The sequence below is a fragment of the Cydia pomonella genome, chromosome 7, assembly GCF_033807575.1.
Source record: "Cydia pomonella isolate Wapato2018A chromosome 7, ilCydPomo1, whole genome shotgun sequence".
NCBI lineage: Eukaryota > Metazoa > Arthropoda > Insecta > Lepidoptera > Tortricidae > Cydia > Cydia pomonella.
This window is the reverse complement of record NC_084709.1, coordinates 8,672,148-8,699,682: the sequence shown is the minus strand read 5'-3', so window position 1 is coordinate 8,699,682 and position 27,535 is coordinate 8,672,148. Positions and strand designations below refer to the sequence as shown.

General features: G+C 36.0%; 1 protein-coding gene across 8 annotated transcripts in view; it reads left to right on the top strand.

Moving 5' to 3' along the window:
* Positions 1 to 27,535, top strand: part of LOC133519756 (cAMP-specific 3',5'-cyclic phosphodiesterase) — a 588,515-nt gene that overhangs the window by 256,030 nt on the left and 304,950 nt on the right. The window contains exons 1-2 of one of the 8 annotated variants that reach the window (XM_061853841.1): positions 978 to 1,303; positions 5,035 to 5,267. The exons of 6 other annotated variants lie outside the window; for them this stretch is intronic. In XM_061853841.1, the coding sequence (XP_061709825.1) occupies positions 5,119 to 5,267 (149 nt within the window). In that variant the 5' untranslated portion in view covers positions 978 to 1,303; positions 5,035 to 5,118. Of the gene's footprint in view, positions 1 to 977; positions 1,304 to 5,034; positions 5,268 to 27,535 lie in introns of those variants that run through there. One more of the 8 variants, XM_061853843.1, reaches the window with a different exon arrangement.

Genomic DNA, 27,535 nt, shown 5'->3' with positions numbered 1-27,535 from the left:
TTATATCGCATTATTATTACATTAATGCGTATTAATGTGTAGATAGGTACGGTGAAGTGACTATTTCGTAAGAATATTTTGAACCACTAGAACTTGCTCAGGAACCTTGCTTTTTATTTTATCTTTTATACTTCATAGTTAGTTGACAAAAAATTTCAGTCATTATGCAAAGTTGGCATTTATCAATTCAAAGGTAGTGGGTTGACGTCAGTTTTTAATTCATTTAATGTGTGTACAAGACCGGCTTGTGCGAGGTTCATCAATGCAGGGAATGTTTAAAATCTTAAAAAAGACTATGTCCAATGACTGAAGAGTAAACGTAAGCCTCAAATGTGAATTATATTTAAGTATTTCAAATACAATTAGTGCTGAAATTTGTAGTTGTGTCGTAAACATTTCTAGTATTGCTTGCTGACGTATGCTGCTGTGAAAAATAGTGTAGTAGTAGTAAGTACGTCTTCAAAATAACGCTAATAAGAAGATTAGTGTCTGTAAGAATGTACTAAACTTAGTAATACCCTTAAGGGGTATTACTAAGTTTTTAACTATAAAAATACCCTACACAGTATTTTTTATTCGTATTGTAATGATTAGATATTGATAAGTAAATTATATTTATAAGTAGGAGATCGTTATACTTGCATCTCTTGATCCAACCTTGACATGCTGCATGATGTTTAATTTAAAAATAAGCTTGTTTACTTAGAACTTGAACTATAGCAGGATTAAGGCTGACAAAGACGTGCGACTCAGCAATAAAGTGTGCACTGCCTATTAGTTTATTCCCGAAGACATTGTTCCATTTCAGTTGTTTATTGTTAGAGCCGACCGATTTAAAAATAATTATATATTTTCGTCGTTCCGTTATTGAGTCACTCCCGTCACTGGTAGACAGTGAGATATCTTAGTCAATATTTTTTCATGACAAGGTGTATTCATAAAAACGCACATAGCCAGTTGTCATCGTATCCACGACGATTTAGAATATGTGCCGGCGCTAGATGGTCTACGCGCCAACACTCGGACGCAGTCCACGCGACGATGCGACCGATATAAACGTCGATTCATATTAAAATATCGAGAAAGTGTACTTGAGTCGTTATTATCACGAGTGGAGTGATCATGTGTTGTGATTTCAGTAAATTAATAATTGTACATCAGTTTTTAAATTAATTGTGAACGATAAGAAGTGAATCACACGAATATGGATTAAAATCTGGCAATGAAAACATAGTGGAAACGGGAGTGCGTTTTAGTTGTCATTTTTAACGTGATAATAAAGTAGCAAGAAAGGGTGACAAAAGTAAGAAGCTCAATGAATTTGCGGTCAATGTTGTTTATTTTGAAAAAGAGAAATGATGGATAATGGTGAAAAATACTAAAATTCTTTTTAACGCGATACAATTTACTTTACCTAGGTATTTCAAAATATGGAAAATAGAAACCTGTTTTGAATTCGAGTTTCAATATCTTTATTAGATCTCTGTCTACCGAGTAGACGTTCCTGTCGCATACTCGTGTACTGATTGGCACGAGACTGTAGCAAAACGTATTCACTTTGTACAAACGAAACTTGTCTGATATTGATTATGGTTTTATTTTCAGTTTTACAAACTATAATTTTAATCAGCAATGTTGAAACACTTATAAGTGACGTAATAGTTTGATTTGAGCTTATACATAAATAGATTGGTTTGTGCCTACAACAAGCTACAGTATAAAATGCAACAAAATAATTATGATGAAAATATTTTGATAAATCGTTTTTAATTTTAGGAAGAAAGAAAGGAAAGAAGTGCGAATAAATGTTTCATTTAACTTTTGCAAAGCTCAAGGAAAAGTTTGTAAAGATTTCCACATCTTATTCTGCTTCAAACGAGAAAAAAAATGCTCGAACAAGAAACTTGCGAACTATAGGTATTTGAAAATATATTTTTCGACTCATTTGTCTCGTTGACAACTACTGCTTGATGAGCTAGTTTTTAGGGTAGTCATTAATCATCGGCACAGACTCCGTATCAGTTTGTAATCAATCAATCCTTCATTAATATCATTAGACCGACTCCTATTTATAGCATTTGTGTCGGAAAACCAGAAAGATTTTTCCAACCTTGAGACTTGAGCTCATTTATTTTGAGCCCATTTAAAAAACGAATAAACTCTAAATATCACTTAATTAATTATAGAAACTGGATCTGTAGCTATCAGAAAGATATATTTAATTCGTATTGCTTGTGTTACTTTGAACGCGTGTCGATATTAACAATCATGCACGTTTTTACAATTATTATTTTTTATGTTTTCATACGTCGTGTTAAAACGGAGATATATATTTTATGACATCCATAATAAATACCACGAATAATGGCACTTAACATACTGCCGCAACATTATTAGGCGGCGTATGAGGAGTACTTGCGCAGTACCTTAATTTGATTGTTTTAAATATATTATGTGATCTTTTGTATATCATAGATATGTCGCAACCGTGCCGTTCCCTACCTAATGGTAAATAGACAATATTGCTATTCACGTTGCTGATAATTCATATCAGATACGAAGATTCACTGTGTTAGTAGTTGGTAAGGAACCTATAGTTACAAGGTAACCGTTACAAGGTCCATATAAGTGTTATCACTTATGATGTTGTCTATTTAGTACAGTCATTATATCCAAAAAACCGACCCTACCCGTGAATAATCAGTTCTTGGATTTTTTTCGTAGGTCCCTCGGCCCCCCGGAGGAGAGGAGCCTGATTCGGTCTACTTTTTGAATTTACACTCCTACAGACCCGCCCGAGGGACCTACGAAAAAAAATCCAAGAACTGATTATTCACGGGTAGGGTCGGTTTTTTGGATATAATGATTGTATTTACCAATTGTAGAGAGCTGTCTCTTGTCATATATGCCAAATATGATGTCAACGTGTAAATTTCATTAAAACGAAATAAGCTTTAACATTCACCCAAATCACTTTTTACGAGAAATGCGCCGCAGTAGGATCATGAGATTCACTGATTCATGCTTAAACATTATATATATATATATTTTTTTTCTATTGGTACTTATTAACCGCCATTATCCAGATAAAAAATAATTTTTATTTTATTTCTTATTAGTCATAGGCCTGAATTATTTTTCTAACAAACGTAATGAAATTGAAAACAATGTATCCCCTTCGGAATTTTTAAGTAGTTTTTCTATTTTATTATACGAATTTAATTTAAATGGATCACGATAGTAACCTACACCATAACTTTTCGGTTTATAAATCCCACATCGTTTCTAATAATTATTATAAATTTGCAATAGTTTTTCTAACTAAAGTCTCATAATAAAGAGTAGATACGAATATGAAGAGGGCATCGTCCTAATAATAAGTCCTATATAGGTAATAAGAGGGTAACGTCCGTCCAGTGACGCCCTCATTAGGGGGATTGTGTTTTCTAATACACCAACCCGTTTCTGTATAATCCAGTATATTAATGTTGTAGTCCTACTGATTCCCCAGCTTTAAGTTTTATTTTGCTTATTTTTGCTTTAACACCTGAACGGCAATTTGTGGCCACTTTTTCCGTTTCGGCGATAAATTCAAAAACAAGTAATTAAAGTAGGTACATCACATAAATCAAAAATTGCGGAATAAGTAGGATAACAACGTTGATACACTAAATTATACAGAAATGAATTGGTTTATTAGAATATAAAATTCCCTTAATGAGGGCGCCACTGGACGGTCGATACAGTCTTAAGTAAAGTGCATCTAGAAATATTTGTTGTCTACAACCATCATGTAATGTAGCTTAATAGGTAAATAAATTTGCCTGCTTTCGCTCAGGGGTCATTTTTTTTAAATATGTCGGACTGTTAAAAATATATGTTAATGTGGGGTGATTTTAATAAAAAGTATATTTTAATATCGGACTATTACATTTCTGGTTGTATTTCTTAAAACAAGAGGCTAATATTAGCATAAAACTATCTAAGTATGTTTCTTGCGTGACGAATTCAGTTCGTATTGGTTGAATGCGCCTGTGTACATCCAAATGCTATCTTCATGCATATCTGACGACTTTTAGAAATATTCCGTTTATATATTTTTACATTCAGCAATATGCGTGTATATTCTGCATGAACAAACCTGGAAATCTGAATATGTATTAAAAAACAAGACGCCAAAATGTTATGCCCAATTGGTTTCATGTATTATCATTCGTCAACGTCTTCATTTTAATTTCACAATATTTCACGGTGAATCGGGAAAACAGTATTTAGAACAACGCCTACCTGTCCACTTCGGCCATTTCGTCATATGGAGAAAAATCAAAAGTTAAAAATATTCTCTTACTTCGTAAATCGTGGCTAACCCACTAATGACTCGGTGCTCGGTTGTATGCTCCATTATACAATTCGATGTCAAGTATTCCCAAGGCTCCATCGTAAACAATATAGTTAGCGAGGTAATAAATTGGTTTAGGGAATTGTCATACTCCTATTAATATGTCCCAATCACATACAATCATTATTGATCAATCATGAACTCAGTCGAATCAGTTGAGTGAGTACACCGATAGGCCTAATATGTGAGAAATGTGAGAAGCTACTAGTTTAAAAAGTTGGTTTGTTTAAATTGAGTAATTTGCTTAAACATGGTATATTGAAGTTGACATAATCATTAAGTATAAGCAGTAGGTATCATACGTTAAGCCAACGGCAGCATGCAAATATTGAGTTTAAACTACAATGCGTTTATAAAATAGAATTAATATTTGCGTAAAGCAGTATTTATTAGGCTAGATTCTCGCTTAAACAATAAAACATTGAGGAATGTTAGGCTCGGCAACACGCATGTAACACTTCTGGAGCTGCAGGCGTCCATAGGCTATGGAGACTGCTTATCATCAGGCCGGTGGTATGCTTGTTGGTACCGACGTAGTTTAAATAAACTAACTTTGTAACCTTAATTTTTTTCATTAATATCTCTTTGTCATCGTTATTGCTACTTTATTATGTTATTATAACAAAAAATAACAGCTATGGTTACTACAACAACAAAAATGTGATAAAACAGTGTCATCTTCATTTTTATGGAAACAACTTTCTCTATAACCCGGCATCATGTTTCCTATCGCTGAAACGGAAGAGGGCGCTGCTGAGACGACGACCAGCGCCACCCGCCTTCGGAAAACGCGAGATCGCGTGGTTACAGCTGAAATGCGCGCCGTCCGCAGGCGGCGCGGGTGGACAGTAGTCGGCTCTGAAACAAGGCAAGTTCGTGGTGCACCGCTAGGGGACGCTGTTGTTAATTTAGTTTTCTATTGATTTACAGCATTATAGTGGCAGAGGAATAAAAACCATAATTGAAGTAGAAATGGAGTAAGTAAATAAAATATAACATTCAATTAATTGACAATACGGTGGTGTCTATTGTAGAAGAAACTGCTTCGAATTTGACAGGTGATGTTGATGGCGCTATGCCACTATCTTATGTCTAGCACTATTCACTTGAGTTGTCTAATACAGAGACATGAGTTAATCTTTAAAAAAAAGCATTTAAATTATGTGATATAAGCATCCGTAATTATTAGTTTTTTTTCCATCGAATTAAAAATACGTTCTCCTTTTTGTTCTATTTTTAGCACTCATCGCAAATTCTTTGTGTGCTTAAGGTTTTGTTTATGTCAACAGGAGGCTCATTATAATTATAATAATTGGTTATGAATTTGAGCAGACTTTGTTTTTGATATGAGCTGTCAAAAGGGACATTTCTAGTTAAGGAAATATCACTGTTGACAGCTGACAGATCATATCCATATCAAATACATAACCTGTTATTACAGTCAGAATAAGCCTCCAGCTTAACATAATTTTTCACTGTCCATATATAAAATAGAAAACACAGCTAACTACTTTACGAATTCTATTATACCCATCTCAAGTATTCTATTGACATTCGGTACTTATAAACAGGAAAAACGTCCGTGACAAGTTTTCTCTGAATATTAAGTCTGTATATAAAAAACCATTTAACCATAAAAGATAAATACACGACGCTGTTACTAATATGTTTTTAAACAGTAGGTATGAGAAGTATTTGTGTAATAATATTAGGTTTTAAGGATCTGCTAATTGCGAATCTAGACCGTTTTTGAGGTCTGAATTGTTTTGATTAAGTAATAGTTCATTGTGTATTAAGCTTCGTGAAAAAGAATTTACGAACGCGTGTGAATTGAAGGCCGAAGCCAAAGGCAGCCCGAAGCCGAAGACAAGGGCTTAGTTCATAATTCCAGTACCAGAAAAAAGGGGAATCAACAAAACTTCCGCCTAATTTCGTTCGAAAATTAAAGCTCTAGCTCGAAATATAGGATTTACAGACCGCATCGCCTACGTGTAATAACACCATTTACGAGCAAGTGTGATGCATGAAAATATACTTATGACTGAATAGGTGTCGACGATAAGTTGTTTTATATTTAGGAGGAAGTTGAGATATTGTCAAGCAGTAGGTAACATTATCCAAAATAGCTTTCAGTAAAAATGTATGTAGAAGTAAACTATTTCACAAAGTTAAAATATTTTTAATGGCCATAATTCGTATTTAAATATCTCTTTCAATGTTATAAATATTATTCATCTTATCGCATGCAGGAGGAGAGCCGGAGTAGCTAACAACTTTCGGCCCAGCCCTCGTTTTAATACTGACAGAAAAAAGCTCAGATAATATGCTATTGAAAATACCTGTTTTTAAGCAAGCATCATCTGTCAGAAGATTTTAAATAATGTTCTCCATCTTGTATGTATAAGCATGTAGTAATATGTATTAGTTTATATTTTGTATGTCATATAAGTAATAGTATTTGGTCATAGTTTTGTAGGTTTATTTTTATTATGTTTTAAATTATGTATAATATTTCGTTTTTCGGTTAAATAATTTATGAATATCTTCTGCACCAACATATATGTCTCTGTTTGACCCAATGGTTGACTGGTAGAGAATGCCTTTTGGCACTAACAAGGAAGAGTACCCAGCTGTCCGACTCCGATTTGATTCATTTTGATATATGTTATAGAGTAGTCTAAAATAACGGACACTAACTCCTATAGAAAGTGATGCTCAAGCAACTTGCTAGTAAATGGCGGGTTTGAGTATATGTTTGAAAGCAGCAAAAAATAATGAGCACATGTTTTGTTATATCTGCTTAAACTCAAGTTTTCCTAAAAAAATACCTGTCTTTATGTGTAACTTTAGCGATAAGATATTATAAAACTTCGAATGTCGATTTTTTTAGGAAAAAATGAGTTTTAGCCGATATAACAAAACACGTGCTCATTATTTTTTGCTGCTTTCAAACATATACTCAAACCAGCCATTAACTAGCAAGTTGCTTGAGCATCACTTTCTATAGGAGTTAGAAGATTTAGTAACTTTTTAGTACTTTGAAGGCCATTTTCTCCTAACAGGTTGAGTTTGGGCAGCTAAAAAAAAATACGTGTCCGTTATTTTAGACTACTCTATAACATATATCAAAATGAATCAAATCGGAGTCGGACAGTTGGGTACCCTTTCTTGTAAGTCCGACATTTGTACATTTTTCTTTATAAAATAGGACCTGAAATTTGTAACTTTCTTATACTTTCCAAGTGTAGTAGAGCTCCACTGAGAATATATTTAAACCGAATATATCTTATACCTTTAAACGAGCAATTCTTGTATATTTATATGTATATATATTCCGGGGATCTCGGAAACGGCTCTAACGATTTCGATGGAATTTTATATATGGAGGTTTTCGGGGGCGAAAAATCGATCTAATTAAGTCTTATCTCAGGGAAAACGCGCATTTCTGAGTTTTTATATGTTTTCCGAGCAAAGCTCGGTTTCCCAGATATTACATTTTAAATTCAGCCCAAGGGGTGACAATATGGCGTTTAGCGACTTCTCCGCAGACTAAGCCGCGGGCGGAAGCTAATACAAAATATAAAATGTTTGCATGCCTACGATATCGCGGCTTAATTATAAAACGTGCCAAGCGAACCGTAGTAAATAGCAATTACCTTCGAGAAAATTCCAAATCAACAACAACAGGCTGCTGAAATGAATATCCATATTTTATACAGTCATCATAAATTTGAACATGTTCACTTGAGCTTTATTTAATTTTAATTGCTAATTATTTACGTTACATCAATTTTCATGACTTAAAATAAATTAAAGATAATAATTAGGCATCAGAGTTTTTATCGCATGGTAAGACTAATAGCGAGCTATGGAGTCGACATTAGCAATAAAATTCAACTCATATTCATACTGATACTCATTCATCTATTTAATAAGTGATTTTAATTAAACACTCCGGTGCCGTAGGTTCAGTCAGAGGGAGGAGTTTTTGAAAAATCGTAGCGCTTTTTTAGATCACAATATGATTTAATTAGCAATAGGTTTAATCTTGAGGATTCTCACTAGTGATCAGATTTTTTGACTTTTGCTCAACAGAAAAAAATCATGAACATAGGACTAAAATGCACTTAAAAAAATAAAATAAATTATACACAAAGGCTAAAAATATAGAAATGACTACTGAAAATGCATTATTTTATTTTTGAGTGAACTCATATATTAAATATTAAAATTTACTACAAGTTTAAATTTAAAAATATGATACCCGCGGTCCCGAGCACGCACATCCATCTCGCTTACACTTACGCTCAGTTCACCTTCCCGGTGACTGTGACTACAGAGACAGAAGAACGTGAACGTGGGTCCTAAGTCAAAGATTCATTGTGTCTATTGATTGCATGTCACATGTACATTACAGGTATTCTAAGTACTTAATAGTATAGGTAGGTACACAAATGACAATTGAAACCAAGCAATGCAAGGTGATCGACGTGTTTCGCTTCATAACGAGAAGCTTCAACGGAGCACACGTTGGCGGACCGACGCAGGCGACCCCATTGATCAGCGCAGACGAGGGCGCGACAGCGACAGGGGAGGCCAGCAGATACTACCCTCGTTTTTGGCTAGGGTGTGCAATATCGGTATTCTGAAATCTAGTGCAAGATTAATCTTGCACGTTAAATCGTGCGGAGAAAAGAGAAGATCTGGCGGAACAGAGGAAACAACCAAAGCAACCCAGATTCTGTATGGTTCGGAAACCTGGACTCTGAAAGCGAGTACCCGGGAGTAAAATTGACGAATTTGAGATGTGGTGTTGGCGCAAGATGTGAAGAATTCCATGGTCGGCACCCCAGCACTAATGCGTCCATCCTGACGGAATAAAAGTCTAGTGCCACTTATCAACCATGTTATATTGTAATTATGCATTATTTCGCCCCTAGAACAATAAAACTCAGTTTCAATAGAATATTAAAAATAAATCGTAGATATGCAAATGCTCTTGAATCTTGCAAATACTGAGATCAATGATTATGCTGCAAGATTGCACTCCCTCTTGTCGGCATTATTGTTGAGTGACATTATTATGAAGCGAAACATGTCGAGCAATCTTCGACTTAAAATACGTGAGTGACTCGTTTTAATATATTTAAAATTTGGGCTAGGATTCCGTTGGACAGTCATAGTGTTGAACCCTAAAAACATTTCATCAGAAGCCTACTTGACGCAGACTAATGACTCTGGATACGGGAAAATACTTTTTAAGTACCGTTACTTTTTTGTTTTAGATCGCTTTAAACTTTATATCTTCATTTCTTTACTAATCTTGCCTAGATTGATTTAATCCTCGCTTAAAAAAACTAGTACGAACTTTTTTAAGTCATTGAGATTTAGATCAAATTATATAAATTCAAGTGTGCTTGAAGCTAAATATTTAATCATAGATTTATTTATTTATTTTTAAGCACATGTCCGGCTCACATCGGAGCCAAACGCCGGGACATGGAAAAAACATGTCAAAACATATATACAAAATTATATTTTACAAATACACAAGTAAAAAGAAACAAAAAAAAAACAATTCATAATAATTCAACATAATAACGACAACTTTGTATATTTACGCATATCTCCCAACTGATATTTTCGAGCACAAAACACTCAACTTATCATTTTAAAACCAACTAAACCGTTTAGTATGAGGGTTCTTGACTTGGGCGCTCGGCGCGCGTCTGCGTGTGCGTCGCGGGGACTGCGAGCACATAGTCATTGGGATCGAACAGCCGTATGCTTGAGAGCACAAAAGGATTATCCACTTTGCTCTGGAAAAGCAAGGCATAGTGGATCGTGAGAAGCATTTTCCTCCGGAACTCCAGCGTCTCCAATCCGACCATACCTGCCACAAACAAAGGATAGAGAAAAGGATAACGGCCGTATAGCCTCTTACCTCTACGTACCGAGCAAAATTTTCTTGGACTCTCTATCATTTACCCATGTTCTTTTGGTCGTTTGGATCCCATACAATGCAGTTAAATTCCAGCTGGCTACGGACCAGAGATCGGCGGGGTTGAGCTGTTTTTACGTCATTAATGTCATGTAGCTGTGTCTTGTAAATGTTAATATGGATGTCGAGTATCCATATATAAATATCAAAAGAAGACAAGCCTGAAATGAATAAACTAAAATTAAAATTCATTACAAGACGAGTGCTGAGCTTTTTTATTTATTGTGAATTTAATTTTCTGTGCTATTGTAATAAATAACTATAAGTTTTTCTATATTTTCAATTTTTTATTTGGGTCTTGAGTTTAATATCCATTTGTATATAGAAAAAGATTTTTCTACATTCACTGATGTGAGTTGAGTGAATTTTACATTAAAATGCTGTCCACGTCTTTTGCTTCGTTGGTTTTACATTTTGTACAAAATATGGTTTGATTGCCGTCAAATGTCAGATCGGGTTCTTTTTCAATCCACTTTAGTACGGTTTCTTCTTTAAATTTTGACATGTTCAAAATCGCAATAATCTTTTTCAAATTATTACCTATTTATTTAAATATCCGCTTAAACACCTCCAATTGACACAACAGAATGATAAGATAATAACGTTGTCATGATATTTCACCCAGAGAAAATTAGGCATCCTTAAACAAATTGATTGCCTATCTAAATAGGTTTGATATATCATTTGATTTACCTTTTTAGTATCATATGGATATATTATATGTATTTATGTAGGAAGTGGATTTGCAAATAAACACCAACTTTAAGTGAATTAACTATATTTTAGAAGAAATAATGTAACAGCACGTCTTTTACTTAATCGCTCCGAACAGATTCTCTAATGGCCGCCGGCCCGCCCCTTAGATTACAAAAGTCTTAAGTTATCATGCTATCTCTTTCATACTTATAGACATGGTCTTCATGCTATCTCATTCACTCACAATACGTCATTCATCCATTCCGTTTCACTCAATCCTACAGTCGGCCTTTCCTGAAATTCAGACTGGTCTCTCAGGCTGACATAAGTAACATAACAACTATATAACAACAAACATCTCAGTGTAGCTTTTCTTATAACTAAACATCGTATAAACAGCTGATGACTGATATGTACTTGTACAGGTAGAACATGTATGCATGTAGGCGAGCATGGTTAACAATCGTACACAGATCAGCAATATATTAGATAACAATCATAACTTGAAACATCTTAAACATGAAACAATGTATGGGTACACAACCTGACTTAAGGGTAGGGTAAGTGTGGTTCCCATTTAAACAACAACTAAAATAAATAAGAAGTGAGTTATTACCTGCCTTTCACTCCATATCTAAGCACGGCCATCTCTTCATATGGTCGCAGGAGGTGCTGGTATTTCTTGAACCTTCAGTGGAGTCATCGACCTTCTGTACTTGATACCGGTCTCGTCCTGTGACCTTCATGACCCGGTATGGACCTAGGTATTTAGGCTTCAGCTTCATCCCTGTACCAAACTGCGTACGTTTTATTGCGACTAGGTCGCCTTCCTTGTATTTTGTACTTTCCTTCCGTTTCCTGTTGAAAGTACGCCTATTTTCCTCTTGTACCTTTAGTATTTGTTCTTTAGCTTTCCTTCTATCTTCTTCTCTTGTCAGCATGAAGCTGTCTCTAGTTTCCTGTTCAAGCAGCTCATAGATTTCCATATCCTCTTTACGCTTCATTTTGGCACCTATAAGGAGCTCAAACGGTGATGTGTTTATACTGCGCTGGTAGGTACTGTTTATACATCTTTGCACCTGGCTGACATGCCGGTACCACTGTGTAGGGTTCTCTATGCATAGTTTCGTCAGAATAGAAGTCAGTATCTTGTGAATTATCTCAACCTGACCGTTCGCTCTTGGCACGCCAGTGGTTATCTGAATATGTTCTATTCCTTCCTCGGTGCAGTATTCCTGAAACTCGTTGCTCGTGAATGCGGTACCTCTGTCCGTTATAATCCTTGCTGGATTTCCAAAACATTGTTGATGTATTCTCAACTTATCAATAGTCTCTCGGCTTGTTGTGCTTTTTACTGGAAATAACCACACAAACTTGGTGAAGGCATCTACTATGGTGAGTATGTGGTTATATAGTTTTTTAGTGTCCGTCATGGGTCCTATATGGTCAGCATGCAGTGTAAACAGGGGTATCTCGTCTTTCTCAATGCTGTGTAGGAAACCTTCTTGTTTACCACTTTTCTTATCAGCCAGTATACACGCGATGCATGACACAATGTGTTTTTCAATTTTCTTGTCTAAGTTTTCAATGTAGTAATCTTTACTTATTAGTTCCATCATCTTCTTCTTAGCAAAATGACCTTGATCATGCGCTCTCTTGATGATCTCCTTCTCTAATTCAGCTGGGACAACTAGTAGTCTCTCTTCTCCTTTATAGAGTAAACCATGGCCAAGATAGTAGTCTTTATAAGGAATGCTTTTCTCCAGCAGTTCCATGATAGCCTTCAAACCTTCATCATTTTCTTGGGCCACTTTTAGCTGTTCATGAATAGCGTTAGTTTTCAAAAAGGCTACATATGGATTCCTGTTCAGGGCATCCACATGCTGCATCTTGCTGCCCTCTCTATGTTCAATTTCAAAATCATACTCTTGCAGGAGTAAAATCCACCTTGCCACTTGAGTCGACATAACCAGGTCTTTCTTGTTAAGCGTCATCTGGAATGCCTTGCAATCAGTCACTATCTTGAAATGAGTACCGTATAGGTAACACCTGAATTTCTTAACTCCGTCTATTATAGCCAGCGCCTCAAGCTGGTAGCTACTGTAGTTACTTTCTGCAGGTGTCGTCTTCCTGCTCATATAGTATACAGGATGCAGTTGTGCATTTTCATCTCTCTGCAGTAAAATGGCTGAAATGGCCACTTTCGAAGCGTCCGTGTGCATCTCTGATCTTAGCTTGGGGTTGAACAGGTGTAGCACTGGTTGACTGGTTAACTTCTTCTTCAATTCCTCAAATGCAAATCGGCATGACTCATTGAAATCAAATTCACTTTCCTTTCTTAGTAGGTCGGTGAGCGGCTTAGCAATCAGTGCAAAGTCTTGAATGTACTTCCGGAAGTAGGATGTCAAACCAATAAAGCTCTGCAACTGCTTTGTGTTGGCGGGCTGAGGAAATCTCGCTACAGCATCTGTCTTCTCTGGTGAGGGCCGCACCTGTCCGTCTTGGATTATATGCCCTAGATACTCAACCTGCCTCTGCACTAACTGGGATTTCTTCCAATTGATTTCAAGCCCATATTGTGAGGCCACGTCCAATACCTCCTCCAATCTGGTTACTGCTTCTTCTTCATTTGCTGCGGGAATAATTAAATCATCAATAAAGATCAGAACTTTGCCCTTGGCAATAAGGTCCCTAAATATGGCAGTTATAAACCTTGTGAACACCTTCGGACATACGGAAAGACCAAAAGGGGCCTTAAGGAACTCAAACTGCCCCGTCGCTGTGACAAACGAGGTATACTTGACCGATTCCTCATCTACCGGCAAGTGAAAATACCCATTCTTCAGATCCAGTGTACTGAAGACCCTCGCTCCCACCAATTTGTCGATATGGTCCTCTATCACCGGCATTGGATATTCGTCTTTCACAATCTTCTGATTAAGTCTTCGGTAATCAATACAAACCCTAATACTCCCATCCTTTTTCCTTACAAGAACTAAAGGACTAGCATACTCTGAGTAGCTTACCCTTACTACACCGTCATCCAGCCACTTCGCTATTTGCCGTTGAACCTCTTCTTGCTCTGCCGGCGCCAATCGTCGGGGTCGCTGTGCAATGGGGATGTCATCTTTTAGCACCAGTTTTAACTTGACAGGCGCTTCCTTCGTCTTACACGGCATGTATGACTCCACCAGGTCGTTCACTCTTTGTTCAATACCTGGACTAACTCCTGAACCTGTAACAAGAGAATCACACACCCTGATCTCACACACCCATTTGTCAAGCGGTATTAACCATACATTGTTTTGTTTCATGACAAAAGTGACACGCAACAAGAAGTCTTCGCCTAGAATCATACTGTAAGGCATAGCATCGTTAGGCACTATGCGAAACTCTACGTCGTTATACCATTGCTCGTCTATTTCGATATTTAACTTAATCTGTCCATAACAACCTACATCTTTAGAACCGAGTCCCGTCAAAAACTCGTCGCATTTGTCGAACTCCGACGCATTTAACTCATTGTAGCACGCAATCGTCATTAAACTCACTGCGCAACCAGAGTCCATGAGCGCAATAACACTTTTTCCAAGCACATTTACTTCTTTAACCGGCTTATGTTTCCGCGTTATCAGTCGCTGGTTCACTCCATTGATGACAGCTGTCAGACAGTGATGCGCCATCTTGGCCGATCCGCCAATCACGTCGTCTTCGGTAGTGATGTGACTGTCACTTGTCGAACCGTAAAAAGCTTGTTTAGTTGCGACACTAGCGCCACTCGTTCCGTTCGTCCATTTTCTTCCAGTGCTGCCACCTTCACCGCTCGTCGCTGCCTTCACGCCGTCCTTTCCGTGTGAAGTTGCACCCGATGATCCCAATCCCGATGATGACGCTGCTGCTTTGCAATTTGATGCAATATGGCCGTAGTCAAGGCACTTAAAGCATTTCAGCCCTTTCTCTTTATGCGGGCACTCCGACGATGTATGATTCTTCTCCCCGCAGTTGTAGCACCGCATAAATCGACCGTACGCCTTGTCGTTCTTGTCCGTTTGCTTGTTCGACCGGCTTGAATCACGATTTGAACTCGAACTCGTACTTGCCATATTCGCTTTAAATTGCTCGTAGATCTTCAGCTTGTCTTTCAGATCACTATATGTAGTAACTCCGTAAAGCATTATCTTGTTCACTTCTTGATCTTTTATGCCTTCGACTATATATTTTATGGCCACATAGTCAGGCATTTTACCTCTTTTCCCCAATTCCTTCATAGTAAACAGGTATTCCAAGCATGACTCACTCTGTTTCTTATGCCGGGAACTCATCAGCTCATGAATAGCCTTTGCATCTATCGTATCAGGGAATTCTTTTAGTATTGCACCTTTAAAGTCGTCCCATGTTTTAAAAGTACGCTCCGCCCGGAACCACAATAGCGCCGTTCCTGACAACGACCGCCTAGCCATCAACAGCTGCTGCAACGGTGTCCATCCACAGAGCTCACTATTATCTTCAACGTCTTGCACCCACCTAGCCGCTGGATACGTCTTATCCTGACCGGTGAACTTCGGAATGAGCCCTTCAGAGAGATGCAACATCGTCATGCCGTTGCCGTTCTGTGATGATCTAGAATCCTCGTCGTCGTAATCCTGTTGCCTGCTTTTGCGCCTGCCTGAGCCTGGCGACATCTTCACGTCTCGTTGTAGTCCGACGTCTTTATCGTCTTCCTAGTTTCGAACCACGTTGCAATCCCAACGGTTAACTAACGGTACTCCTTTGTTCGTTACCCGCTGCCGGAGAATCCAAATTTCTTCTCGTCTTCAGGCTTAATCCACTGTATCTCACTTCAGACACCACTGTAGGAAGTGGATTTGCAAATAAACACCAACTTTAAGTGAATTAACTATATTTTAGAAGAAATAATGTAACAGCACGTCTTTTACTTAATCGCTCCGAACAGATTCTCTAATGGCCGCCGGCCCGCCCCTTAGATTACAAAAGTCTTAAGTTATCATGCTATCTCTTTCATACTTATAGACATGGTCTTCATGCTATCTCATTCACTCACAATACGTCATTCATCCATTCCGTTTCACTCAATCCTACATTTATATTATCTAATGAAGCTTGCTTTAATACCAGATGAAACTTTTTTCTCACTTAAGCAGAAAGCTGTGCAAAATAAATTAATCACATTCCGTAGGCTTTGATTGCGACGCGACGTAAAGTTCGTAGCAGAAAGGCAGCTGAAATAAAATAATTAGTTCATAATTATTAATGACACATGGGGCAATTACTATTAAATGACAAGGTATGTCCATGTTATGCAAAAACTGAAAACAGCTCACCCCCGCCGATCTCTGCTACGGACTCAATGCGGGAGCACTTTCAATGAAAACTATAGCGAAAACGATCGGTCTAGCCGTTTTTGAATTATTTCAAAAAGTCTTCTTTTTTGACTAAGAGAAAAAAGACGTACCTACAAAGCGCTGCAAAGATACCTAGTCCCTTATGCTTTAAATGTACATGATACTTACTAATAGCCCCCATGTAGCTTACTCTGAGTGAATGGTAACTACAAAACCCTACACGGAGCATGGCTCGACCTGCTCTTGGCCGATTTTTTCTACTGACGGAAATGGCTTTGCATAATATAGTAAGTATTCGAACCGTTGCTATCAGCCCTTGTGTAAATATAAACAAACCACTAAGCAGGCAGCCCAAATTAATGGATGGGTAACTATTAGCCACTGATTTATATCAGGAACTAGTTCTACTAGTTTCACCGACTTGCAGAGGTCTGGGAATATTGATTAACTTGTTCCTTTACGCATGCTGCAACCGCAGGCTATCCTTTTAGTTTCAAAGGGTAGAGAGACAACTGGTTACCTACCTAAGACAAAAAATGTTTGAGATTGTTATGGATTGCGTTAGGTCCGCCTCGTTTAATTCCGGTTTCTCCAATTTTAGTAATGTATTATAATATGTAATTATAAGAAAATGCCATGAGTTACAAACAGTGACACTGAAAACGCGACCAGGCTAACGAGTGACGAGAAAAGGTTCACCTATACATTTGACCCTATTTTATGTAAAAAAAAACCTGAATAATCTTCCTAGATTATTAACTTTTATAGAACGGCCTTTATGTTTATTATGTCAAAGAATGGGATTATGAAGGTAGAGCCAATGTTATTTGGACAAGAAAGCCTGAACTCATTAACTCAGTGACTCAGTTGTTGATATAAATGTAGGTTAATAAAGTATAACTTGAATAAATATTCATTTAAAAAGGCTGACAACTCCAGTGAAGTGAAAGATATGACTGACGAAAGCCGTCGATAATATCTCTGTGACATAAGATGGATGTTTTATTATGATATGACAGTTAGTAGGTAGGTACTAGAAAGCAATTGGTATACAATAATAAATATGTCAATCACGCCGACAAAGTAAACTAGTGCCTCTGTGAGCTGTAGAACTCGCGAGTATACTTGAAAACTAAATAAATGTATGGCTTCGCCGTTTTGAAAAGAATTCGAAAACTGAAGTAACAAAGAATTTGGTTTTGATCATCGTACCTGCTCACAAAATTTCATGATAATCGGTTGATAAGCGACCTGTATAGGAGAACATCCGGACATACGAAAATATTTTTGTCCAAACTGAAAAGGAGGCCTTCGCTAACGCTCGCGTAAATATTCCTGTCGTATAGGTATACTATCATTTGTGTGGATAGATGAATAAAGATTCAGCAAACAGCCTATGTGAGTTATTTATTCCTCATTTTATTTTGAGTTATGTTTGCTTCTTCACACTTATCGATACAACATTACTAACATTAGTACCTGCTTATATATGCTTCATACTGAGCATAACCTCAAATGTTCTTTATTGGTTTAATGAATAGATTTTTTTTGTATAATATGCATGGTAAATGAGATTATTTTTTAACCGACTTCAAGATTTCAAAAGAGGAGGTTATCAATTCGGTTGTATGTTTTTTTTAAATGTTTGTTACTTCATAACTCCGTCATTTCTGAACCGATTTTGAAAATTATTTTTTTGTTTGAATTGATATATATACAGATTGGTCCCGTTTTTGTCAAAACTCAGTTCTGGTGATGGGATCCATAAGGAATCGAGGGAACTCTTCAAATATAAAAGGCATACATAATATAGTGATTTTTGTATTTTCTTTGACAAATCAAGCATTTACATTTAAAAAAGTGACATTTGATGAACTGGAACTGCTGATGATAATCAGAATGGAACTCTTCAACGACGCATAGTACACATTTGGCGATTTCTCCTCTTCGCTGTGTTTGTTAAGTAAATTAGATTTTCAAGAAAATGAAATTTTTTTGTCAGGTTCGAGTTCTGACGATGGGGTCCATGAGGAATTGAGTGAACTCTTCAAATATGAAAGGCATACATATAGTGATTTTTGTATTTTCTTTAACAAATCAAGCATTTACATTTAAAACAGTGACATTTGATGAAGTGGAACTGCTGATGATGATCAAAATGGTACTCTTCAACGACGCATAGTACACGTTTGGCGATTTGTCCTCTTCGCTGTGTTTGTTAAGCAAATTAGATTTTCAAGACAAATTTTTGTCAAGTTCGAGTTCTGACGATGGGGTCCATGAGGAATCGAGTGAACTCTTCAAATATGAAAGGCATACATACAGTGATTTTTGTATTTTCTTTAAAAAATCAAGCATTTACATTTAAAAAAGTGACATTTGATGAAGTGGAACTGCTGTGAAGCGGACAATGATGAACAGAACGGAACTCCTCAATGATGCATAGTTCACGTTTGGCAATTTGTTCTCTTTGCCAAGCAGTTAGGTTTTCAGGGCACATTTTTATATTTCTATCCCATTTAGTTTTTTTTAATAATTATCTGGTGCTTTATTTCATGCATGGTGTGAAATAATTTATCTTAAATACAGTCGAATACCCTATTGCGGGTATCTTACCAGTCAACCATAGGGCAAATCTGAAATGTGTCAAGGTGGGTACAGTGGCAAAAAAAAAATGTTACCTCTTTTTCTACATAATTAGGCGTAGGACGCTGTCTTTTTAATTTCATTGTATGAAATCTAAAATCAACAATAATCGTTCCTTCACCGGTCTCCCTCATTGAAGTCGGTTTTTTTTTCTTAAAAATTATTATAATGTTGAGTTTTTAAGTAAACGTTTTTCATTTTATGTGCACGTGCGTGCGTGATGACGTATAAAAGAGGTCTTGCATTTTGTCTACACTTAAGTTTTTTTATTAGTTCTCCGTGAATCTATATATATATATATATACTCGTATATATATATATATATACGAGTATATATTTATATATATATATATATATTAACACTACTGTGCAATACAAAGGAATGTTACTAAAATATTATATAGGTCACTCTGGATCATGGCATGATACAGATGTTCGGTCATGTGTTGTAGGTTTTACTTTATAGTAGAATGAAACTATAATAAAAATGTGCATATAGGAGAGGAGCTTCATGCAAAAAAAAACAGATGTGCAAGGACCTTTATATTTGATAGCGCATTTCCTATTCATTTTCAAAAAAGTCAAGTGGCTCGTTAATTATTATTTTTTCATAATATTAATTCTTACGTACAATGATATTTTAAACTTCGTGAAATAATTTGTCAACAAACACCTGTACAAAATTTAAATCACAAAATGCTTCATCTTTAAATTTATCCAGATGTCACGTTGTTCAAACCTTCAGCAGCATGAAATTTACTGAGAGCTATCTCATAAAAACCCAAGCGCTTTCGTAGTTCAAATACACGTTTCTACTTCGACACGTGGGTATGAATCATACAATGGCCTGTTATTATTTGTGTCCCCACCTTCCCAACTTCTATTGAAGTGACGTGAAAATGTCGCGTCCCTGAGTCATGGCACGAAACTTTTTAAATGTTTTTCAGGTGTCGTGCGATCTCTCTCGATCTCCCGGGTGTTGGCAGCGTGCCCTTACGGATATAGCCCGCGCTTGATGTGTCGCATGTTGGAATTGTTGCATGGTACAAGACAGGAGAATAAGTGGTCATTACTACAAGTGTGGGATAATGATAATTTGCTGTGGGCATTATGACCATCAAATGTATTTAACTCGTAAAACTTCTTCGAGTATTGAATCAGGAAATGTTGTATGCATTAACTAGTTTGAGATAATAATTACAGTGTTAGTACCTAATTTATTTATTTTTGAAAGTAACAACAATTATAGAAATTCTGTTTAGCTCCCGATTTACTTACTCGTATTGCTTAGTGTTAAGCTCTGGTTTCCTTGGTTGGCCGATCGACCATTGGTCTATACAGTTATCGCAGTCGATGTAAGCTGTAGACTACTTCCTTAAAAATACCTCCTTAGTCGTTGCAATTATCATCTGCAAAGATGCTGTAGCCAATGATGATGATAAGTGTTAAGCTCTGGTTTCCTAGGATTGCGGTGCCGTTATATAGCAGCCGTCTTCATACAAAATACTACTCCATCCATATTTAGCCGTATTATTTTGTTTGGAGACGGCCACTATACGACGGCACCGCTATCCTAGGAAACCAGAGCTTTAGGTGCAAGGTAAATAATTTATGAAACATTTGTCACTAAACGCAAGTAGCAAATGTATGCTATCGCACTAAACACTAATCAATGTGTAATCAGGCCTTAATATCCACGGCATCAATGACGAGACGACATTTCATTGAACACATTCAAATTTCTTCTAAAATACACATCTGTAACTGCAGACGCGCTAAAGCTAACCGTTAATTGACTAGAATTTTAAGATATTTGGACCTGAGCCAAAATAACGTGCAGCACCCCGGGGACTTTGTAAGTATTGGGGCTAAACCTACTTACCTAATTGGAAAGGCCGAGACAGACTAACTTTCCTTCAAATTAATGTTAGCCTTTTCACTTTAACTCCTAGTGAGTTATTTCAAAGAGTTTAAATAAAAAAGGATTTTAATCTCAGTTTCTTAAGTATTAGAACTAACAAACTAAAAATGATATCTATCTGTGATATTTGATTTGACTAATTCAGCAAAATCATAACAAAATTTTGAAAAATTTGTCTAGTTGCATAAGCAAGGTCATAGTTTATATTGATCAAAATTGCTTTCCTTGGTGAGGTCGCGTGCACAAGGTTACACTAGACTTTAGCTAGTTGCTTATTGGGCCTAATGACCCGAGACGTCATAAATCGAAATAATTTGAAATAATGAGTATATTTTTACATGTGGAAACTTCACTTGCAGTACTTACCTACCTATCTACCTACTTACCTGTCCTGCCTGCCTACCTGCCTGCCTGCCTGTGTACCTACTAGTCTCACAAAAGTATAAAAAAATCCTTATTTAATGTGTCGGAAAAAATTTCAAGTTCCGTAGTCAACATAAACTTTTGTAGTTTTGCAATGTCCGTCCGTATGTCCGTGGCTTACTTAGCTGACATATTATTATTTACGCCCACATTAACCACGCCAATGAAGTGGTAAGAATTTGGGTACCTAGGTGCTTAGCCAACGTGCCAATCTTTAACGCTCTGTAGCGTAGCGTAGTCATCTCTCTTTATCACTCTTCCATATTAGTGCTACAGAGACAGTTGCGTTTCGTTCCCTGCGGAGCGTTAACAATTGACACGTTGGCTACGCACCCTGCTGTACGCTTAAAGTTAGGGTTTTTATCGTAATTTCCGTTCTATCATACTATTGAAGCCCATGCCAAGTAAACTTTAAGTAAATACATTTATAAAGCCCTTCTACGCTTTTCGTCTCACGAAAGTTACAAGGAAAACTATCAGAAGTAAACAAGGAAGATTACTCGATTAAGAGGCAACGTTTAAGGTAAATAAAAAAACCTCTCTTTTAAACGAAAAAACGAATCTAGCTACTATAAAAAATATTTAACTATTTCATAATAATGTTTTATGATAATAATCGCTATGTCTTTTAGTTTACATACTCAAACGTTGCGCTGCACTTTCCGCATTCCTAAAGAACATTCGAGAGCCACAGAAGTGAATAACCTTTGTCAAAAATCATAGCATAATTTTATTGCATGTTGCTATTGCTACTTACTACTGCTTAAATTATTATGTCGACGACAATTACCGTATTCGCGTATTCGGCGAGTAATAAATCTACTCATTCATTCATTGTAAAAAATAATCAGTTGTAAATATACAGGTACGAGTACCTCCGGGTAAAGTTTATGAAGGTGACGATGTAGAAATAAAGTTTTTACTAGAAATAAAATTTACTAACATGAAGTAGCAAATTTAACTAAGTTCGAGTGTCTTGTATAAAAATGTATCACGGCAAAGTAAGCTGTTAATAACGAGCAGGTATCTGTTCAGCTTTTGAACATATTCGAGTAAATTACGATCACTAAAAATATGATACCAGTCATAATAATACGTAAGTAAGGTCGGGTAACTTTAGCCCTGGAGAGTAACTTTGGCCATTGTAGTAGGGACATATGAAGATTTCGCCATATCAAAGGTTAAGTATAGGCCCGAGCTATAGGACAAGATGGAATATTTATGTTCTGTATTGTTTTTCCTTATTACTTACCGAAAACTAAGTAATTTGGATTGTAAAGTAAGTTGATTATTTAAAGTTAACTTACTGATGTAGCGATACATGTGAAAGTTATTTTACAGTACATATGGTGCTACTTTACCGCACTAGTGCGAAAATTAGCATATTACGTTACTGTGTCGAACATTTAAAGGGCCATATGTATTGTAAAACGTTGTACGATACATGTACGAATTCCTATTTTTCGCACTTGTATCGTAATGTACTATTATTAAACAGTTTAATTTTTCGTTATATTTTTTTTCCATAGGTATCCCGTCTTGTCCTGGTCTCCTCTACAAGTTTCCTACAACTTGCGTTGTCGGCGCTTTAACTTCCCATACCACGCACTTTAGACAAATAGCCCTCTTACCCTCTTAAACCTTACAATAAATTTCTCTGTTGATACTAAATGTACCTTTGTATGTTGACGTAAGTTCGATACACATATTTAATGATGTACCTACTCGTGTTCATACGCATTTATTGACATCTCATTATTCGATATATTTATCTACGATAGTTCAATGTCATTAAGTGAATATTATTATATTACAACATAGTTGAATTCACCTATGTATGTTTTTAGTGATATATTTATAACCTGTGTTACTAAAGATTTTCCATTGTATACAATACAAAACGAAATCTGTATTTATTATTGGCGTAATTGAAATTACGAGGATCAGTTCTTTTATATTTTAAACCCCTACTCAATGAAGTTGCAGTTGCGTCACAAGGGAATTCTGTGAAAAGCTGTGATTGTTAAAGGCACAACGGAGTAAATATCCATTTTATGTTTTACCTTTGGGAAAGGAGCGGAAATTGAGCTCGTGATGTCCATTTCTTGGGAAATCTCTTTAAATAAAGCTCTTCGATGCAATACACTGTTCTCATAGCTACTTTTATCTTCAAACAGGAATAGCAATTTTTCCACCTTCATATTAAATCCGATTAAGTGAATTGTGGCTTTTTCACTCTGCGTGCAAAGAGAATTATCCTTTCACCACGCCATCTTGGAAAGGCTCTCTTTATTCTTTCAAAACAAATAGCATATTTGTATTAGTGGAAAAGCATTTTGATGCAAATTTAGTTATTTCCTCAGTTGGCCGGACAGTAGGATGGACTTTTAAGTGATGATTTTCATTAACATTCAATTGGATTCCATTTTATATGTTTTACGGCTAGTAGTTTTCTCGCGTTGCTGTGGTGAAAAATATTGTGTTTCATAAGGTAGCAAAGTTTGTGTAACCCTCGTGACTTGAAACCCTCTCAACGCTCATTGCACATTTTGAACCACAAGCGTAGCAATATTTGGAATCTTCTTGCTAGGGTATCTATTTTAGTACTAGGGTTAAACAATAACTTCGCCCCCTTGTAAAACAAATATCTACGAGTATTGTAGTTTTTTATGTATTTCAAATATTATTACAATTTTAAATATTACTAAAATATATTTTCTGAACTAAAGTAGATGGGATATATTAAGGAAAAAGTGATGAAGCCCTCCAGTGGCGAAGGCCGGAATCGAACCTTGCAGGCATGTTTACTAAGATGGCTTGTAGGCGAGAAATTGGGAGCGACTTCGCCGTGACGGGGTAGCCTAGGTTCGCATCCGATCTTCGCCACTGGAGGGCTTCATCATCATCATATATTTTCTGGTTCCAATTTTAATTCTTAACACGGCTTCTAAAGGTTTACCTAATTCTTGTCTAAAATTAAATCTACGTATTACAAACAATGTATTTGTTTATATGTAAGCTCCATTGCTAAAAGAGGGTTACCCTTCCCTGTGCAAAATGTGTAATGAAAAAATGTCAAGGCAAGAATAAAAACTCTTCAATAAAAATTAATTACAGTATTAAAACAGTATTTTAACATGAATTTAGGTTTTAGTAGATCAGTATAATGATAATAATGATAGATGAACGGTAATGTTACTATCAATACTCTTCATTATCGAAACAGTGATATCTTCACGGAAATTAAAATTGTTACCTTTTACCGAATCGTTGCTTCTCAGTTCCCATTAAAATAAAAGAGCTCAAGGGTCATAAGCAAGCTAGTCCATAGAAAAGTCAACTGTAATTATATTCAATATAGTAAGGATAATGAGGATTCATTGTATCTAATAAGTTTAGGTCACGGTGACGTGATTTACTCAATTTTGCGAAAAATGTCAAAAGACGTTAAGAAACTGAGTCGAGGTATGAAGTCGCCAAAGTGCAATTAAAATACTCGTCAATTAAACGCTCGTTTGGTAAATTGTTAATTTTTTATCGTAGTAGAAAATATTTGTTCATTTCTCATGCTCTGAAAGTGGGTCATTGTTGTTCTAAGTGTGCAGAAAGTGATACGTTTCAGCATTTTACTTTCCAAGTACATTTTTATTTTTATTTTATTACTATAAGAAATTACGATTAGGCTTTGAATGCACTTGTTGGAATGCATTTATGTAAAGGATATTTTGTTGTTGACAAATTTAAAACTCCCCTTTCCAAAAATAACGATTAGTTTCCTATATTGTTAATTGAATACACACATGTAAAACACATGTATTTAACCTTCCTCGTATTCGAAATGAAAAACAGAGTATTGAAATCGGGTGAAAGGCATTATTTCAGCCTCAGACTTTTTTTTTTCCTCTGGCTTTTACTCCCTGCCAATTTGCACAGGGTGAATTCGCCAATGTCGGTGTTGACTTTCACACGAGAGGAATTTCAGACTTAAGATGTCATGGCGATAGGATACCGATCTGTCAGTGTCAAAAGTGAAGTTTTTGGTTGAAGATATGTCACTTGACACCAACAGAGGTGCTGTAAGCGCGCTGTCGCCCAGCTGCAAGCGTGATATCATCAACCAATCGTAACCTTGCCTAAAATTCTGCGGCGTTGAGTTGCTTCCGTTACAAACTTACGAATGGTTGACGGCAGGCGGATCAGTTGGGGCAACGGAATCTGGTGCCGGAATTTTTGGTGTGCTTTAACCTTTATTGAATGAGATTAGTAGCCTCACCACAATTGTCTTAGCAGTGTCAAAGTAACTTACTTTCTAGTAATCTCTCAGACTTGTTTCGCACACGCTAGAGAATATGTCAGTGTCGAACTGGTCGTAGCCGTATATGTATTTTCTATCATAAAACCTGTACCTTACAAACTTCTGTTTTTTGCACAATGATTGACTGGTAACGAGTTTCTTAATTATGCTATGAAGTCCGCCATTTTGTACTTTTATTTTCGTGCAATTCCTAAATTAAAAAGTAGATACAAAATATTTATTATATATATATATCGTTGCTTTCTAACGAAATGATACTACTGTGGTACCAAAAACTTACTAAATTAGATTGGATTTCCAATCGGCTAGTTTCCAGTTTAATTGTTTTAAATGGAAACAGAAATAAAGTTGAGCCGGATTATTCAAAGTTCACCGGTTTCATTTCGTTGCCTATTTCTGGTTTATGCTTACCCAATCTTTTGTTTCAGGTAAGTGCCAGTTTAATACAACTTGCCGCAAAATTCAATCAACTCCATTCGCGAATTTTCAAGGTAAGTGAAAACTTCTTTAATTTTGTTACAAATACTATCACTTTGAGAAAACTATGATCATTTATTATGTTCCGATGATATTAGCATTTTGGGATGTCGAGGCATATTAAAATTAAACGTTTGTAGTAAGAAACCATTTTTTAGAATTTGATAAATAACCTTAATCTTGTCCATAATACTTCTATAACTTTACCACGAGCTTGTCACTGACATGACACTAACGCTTGAGTGTACGTAACTTACTTACGTTAGTGCAAGCGAGATGTATAGATGTATAGTGTCAGGTCAGTAAGAAGCTCGTGGCAGCCGCACTAAACATTACAAGATTATATTTTACAGAAAAATATTTCTTAATAAAAAAAAATGACTTGCAGATAGCATCGGTTTTTTTTTCTGTTATCTTGCTTTGTAACGATTTAAATATAATATAATTTCATTGATATTTATACATTTTACATATATCTACACCTTTCAAGTAATAAAAATAATATATACAGCTTTTATTTTAACAATAGGTCGCACGTTTTTTTTAATACCAGGTTAAAGTGCAGTAGGTTCACAGCGCGGAGTTTTTGAAAAATCGTATCGCTTTTTTAGATCACATTATGGTTGCCAAAAATTTAATTAGCAATCTTGAGGAATTTTTCTAGTGACTTCATTGATTTAAATTCAGAATTTTGCCATCGCTCGATAGAAAAAAAATCACGAACATGGTCTAAAAATTTGTAACATTTGTGCTCAAAAGATTTAATTTTTCTCATCGATTCCTTTTTTTTTGTTAAAACTTACAACAAATTAAATGTCAAAAACATGATATCTGCGGCTCTGCGCACGCACGTCCATCTCACTCACGCTTACGTTCAGTGAGAGTGAGAGAAGAACAGGAATCTACGGGGCCTTAAAATAATGATTAATTTCAGTGAAAAACAGGTAAGCTATCGCTGTCATAAAAGTTTCGAAGGTTTGATTCCCGAGCTTGGAAAATTACTGATACAAAATTAATTAACCCCGTTTCTGAACTCTTCATATCAAATACATTTTATTAAAATAATTAAATTATGTTACATGTGGAACCAAAATTTTGAGCTTAGATATAATTAATATTCCAGTGGGCGTATATAAGTTTACACTTTTTATGAGATTCTTCGTCAAATGATTATATAAATATTGGCTTTGTACCAAATCAGTTATTGCCAGCTGTAAAACAAACTTGATGGCAATACGAAGATAGTTAAGTTTGTTATTGATTTTCTTTGAGACCTGCTGAAATACTCAAATGT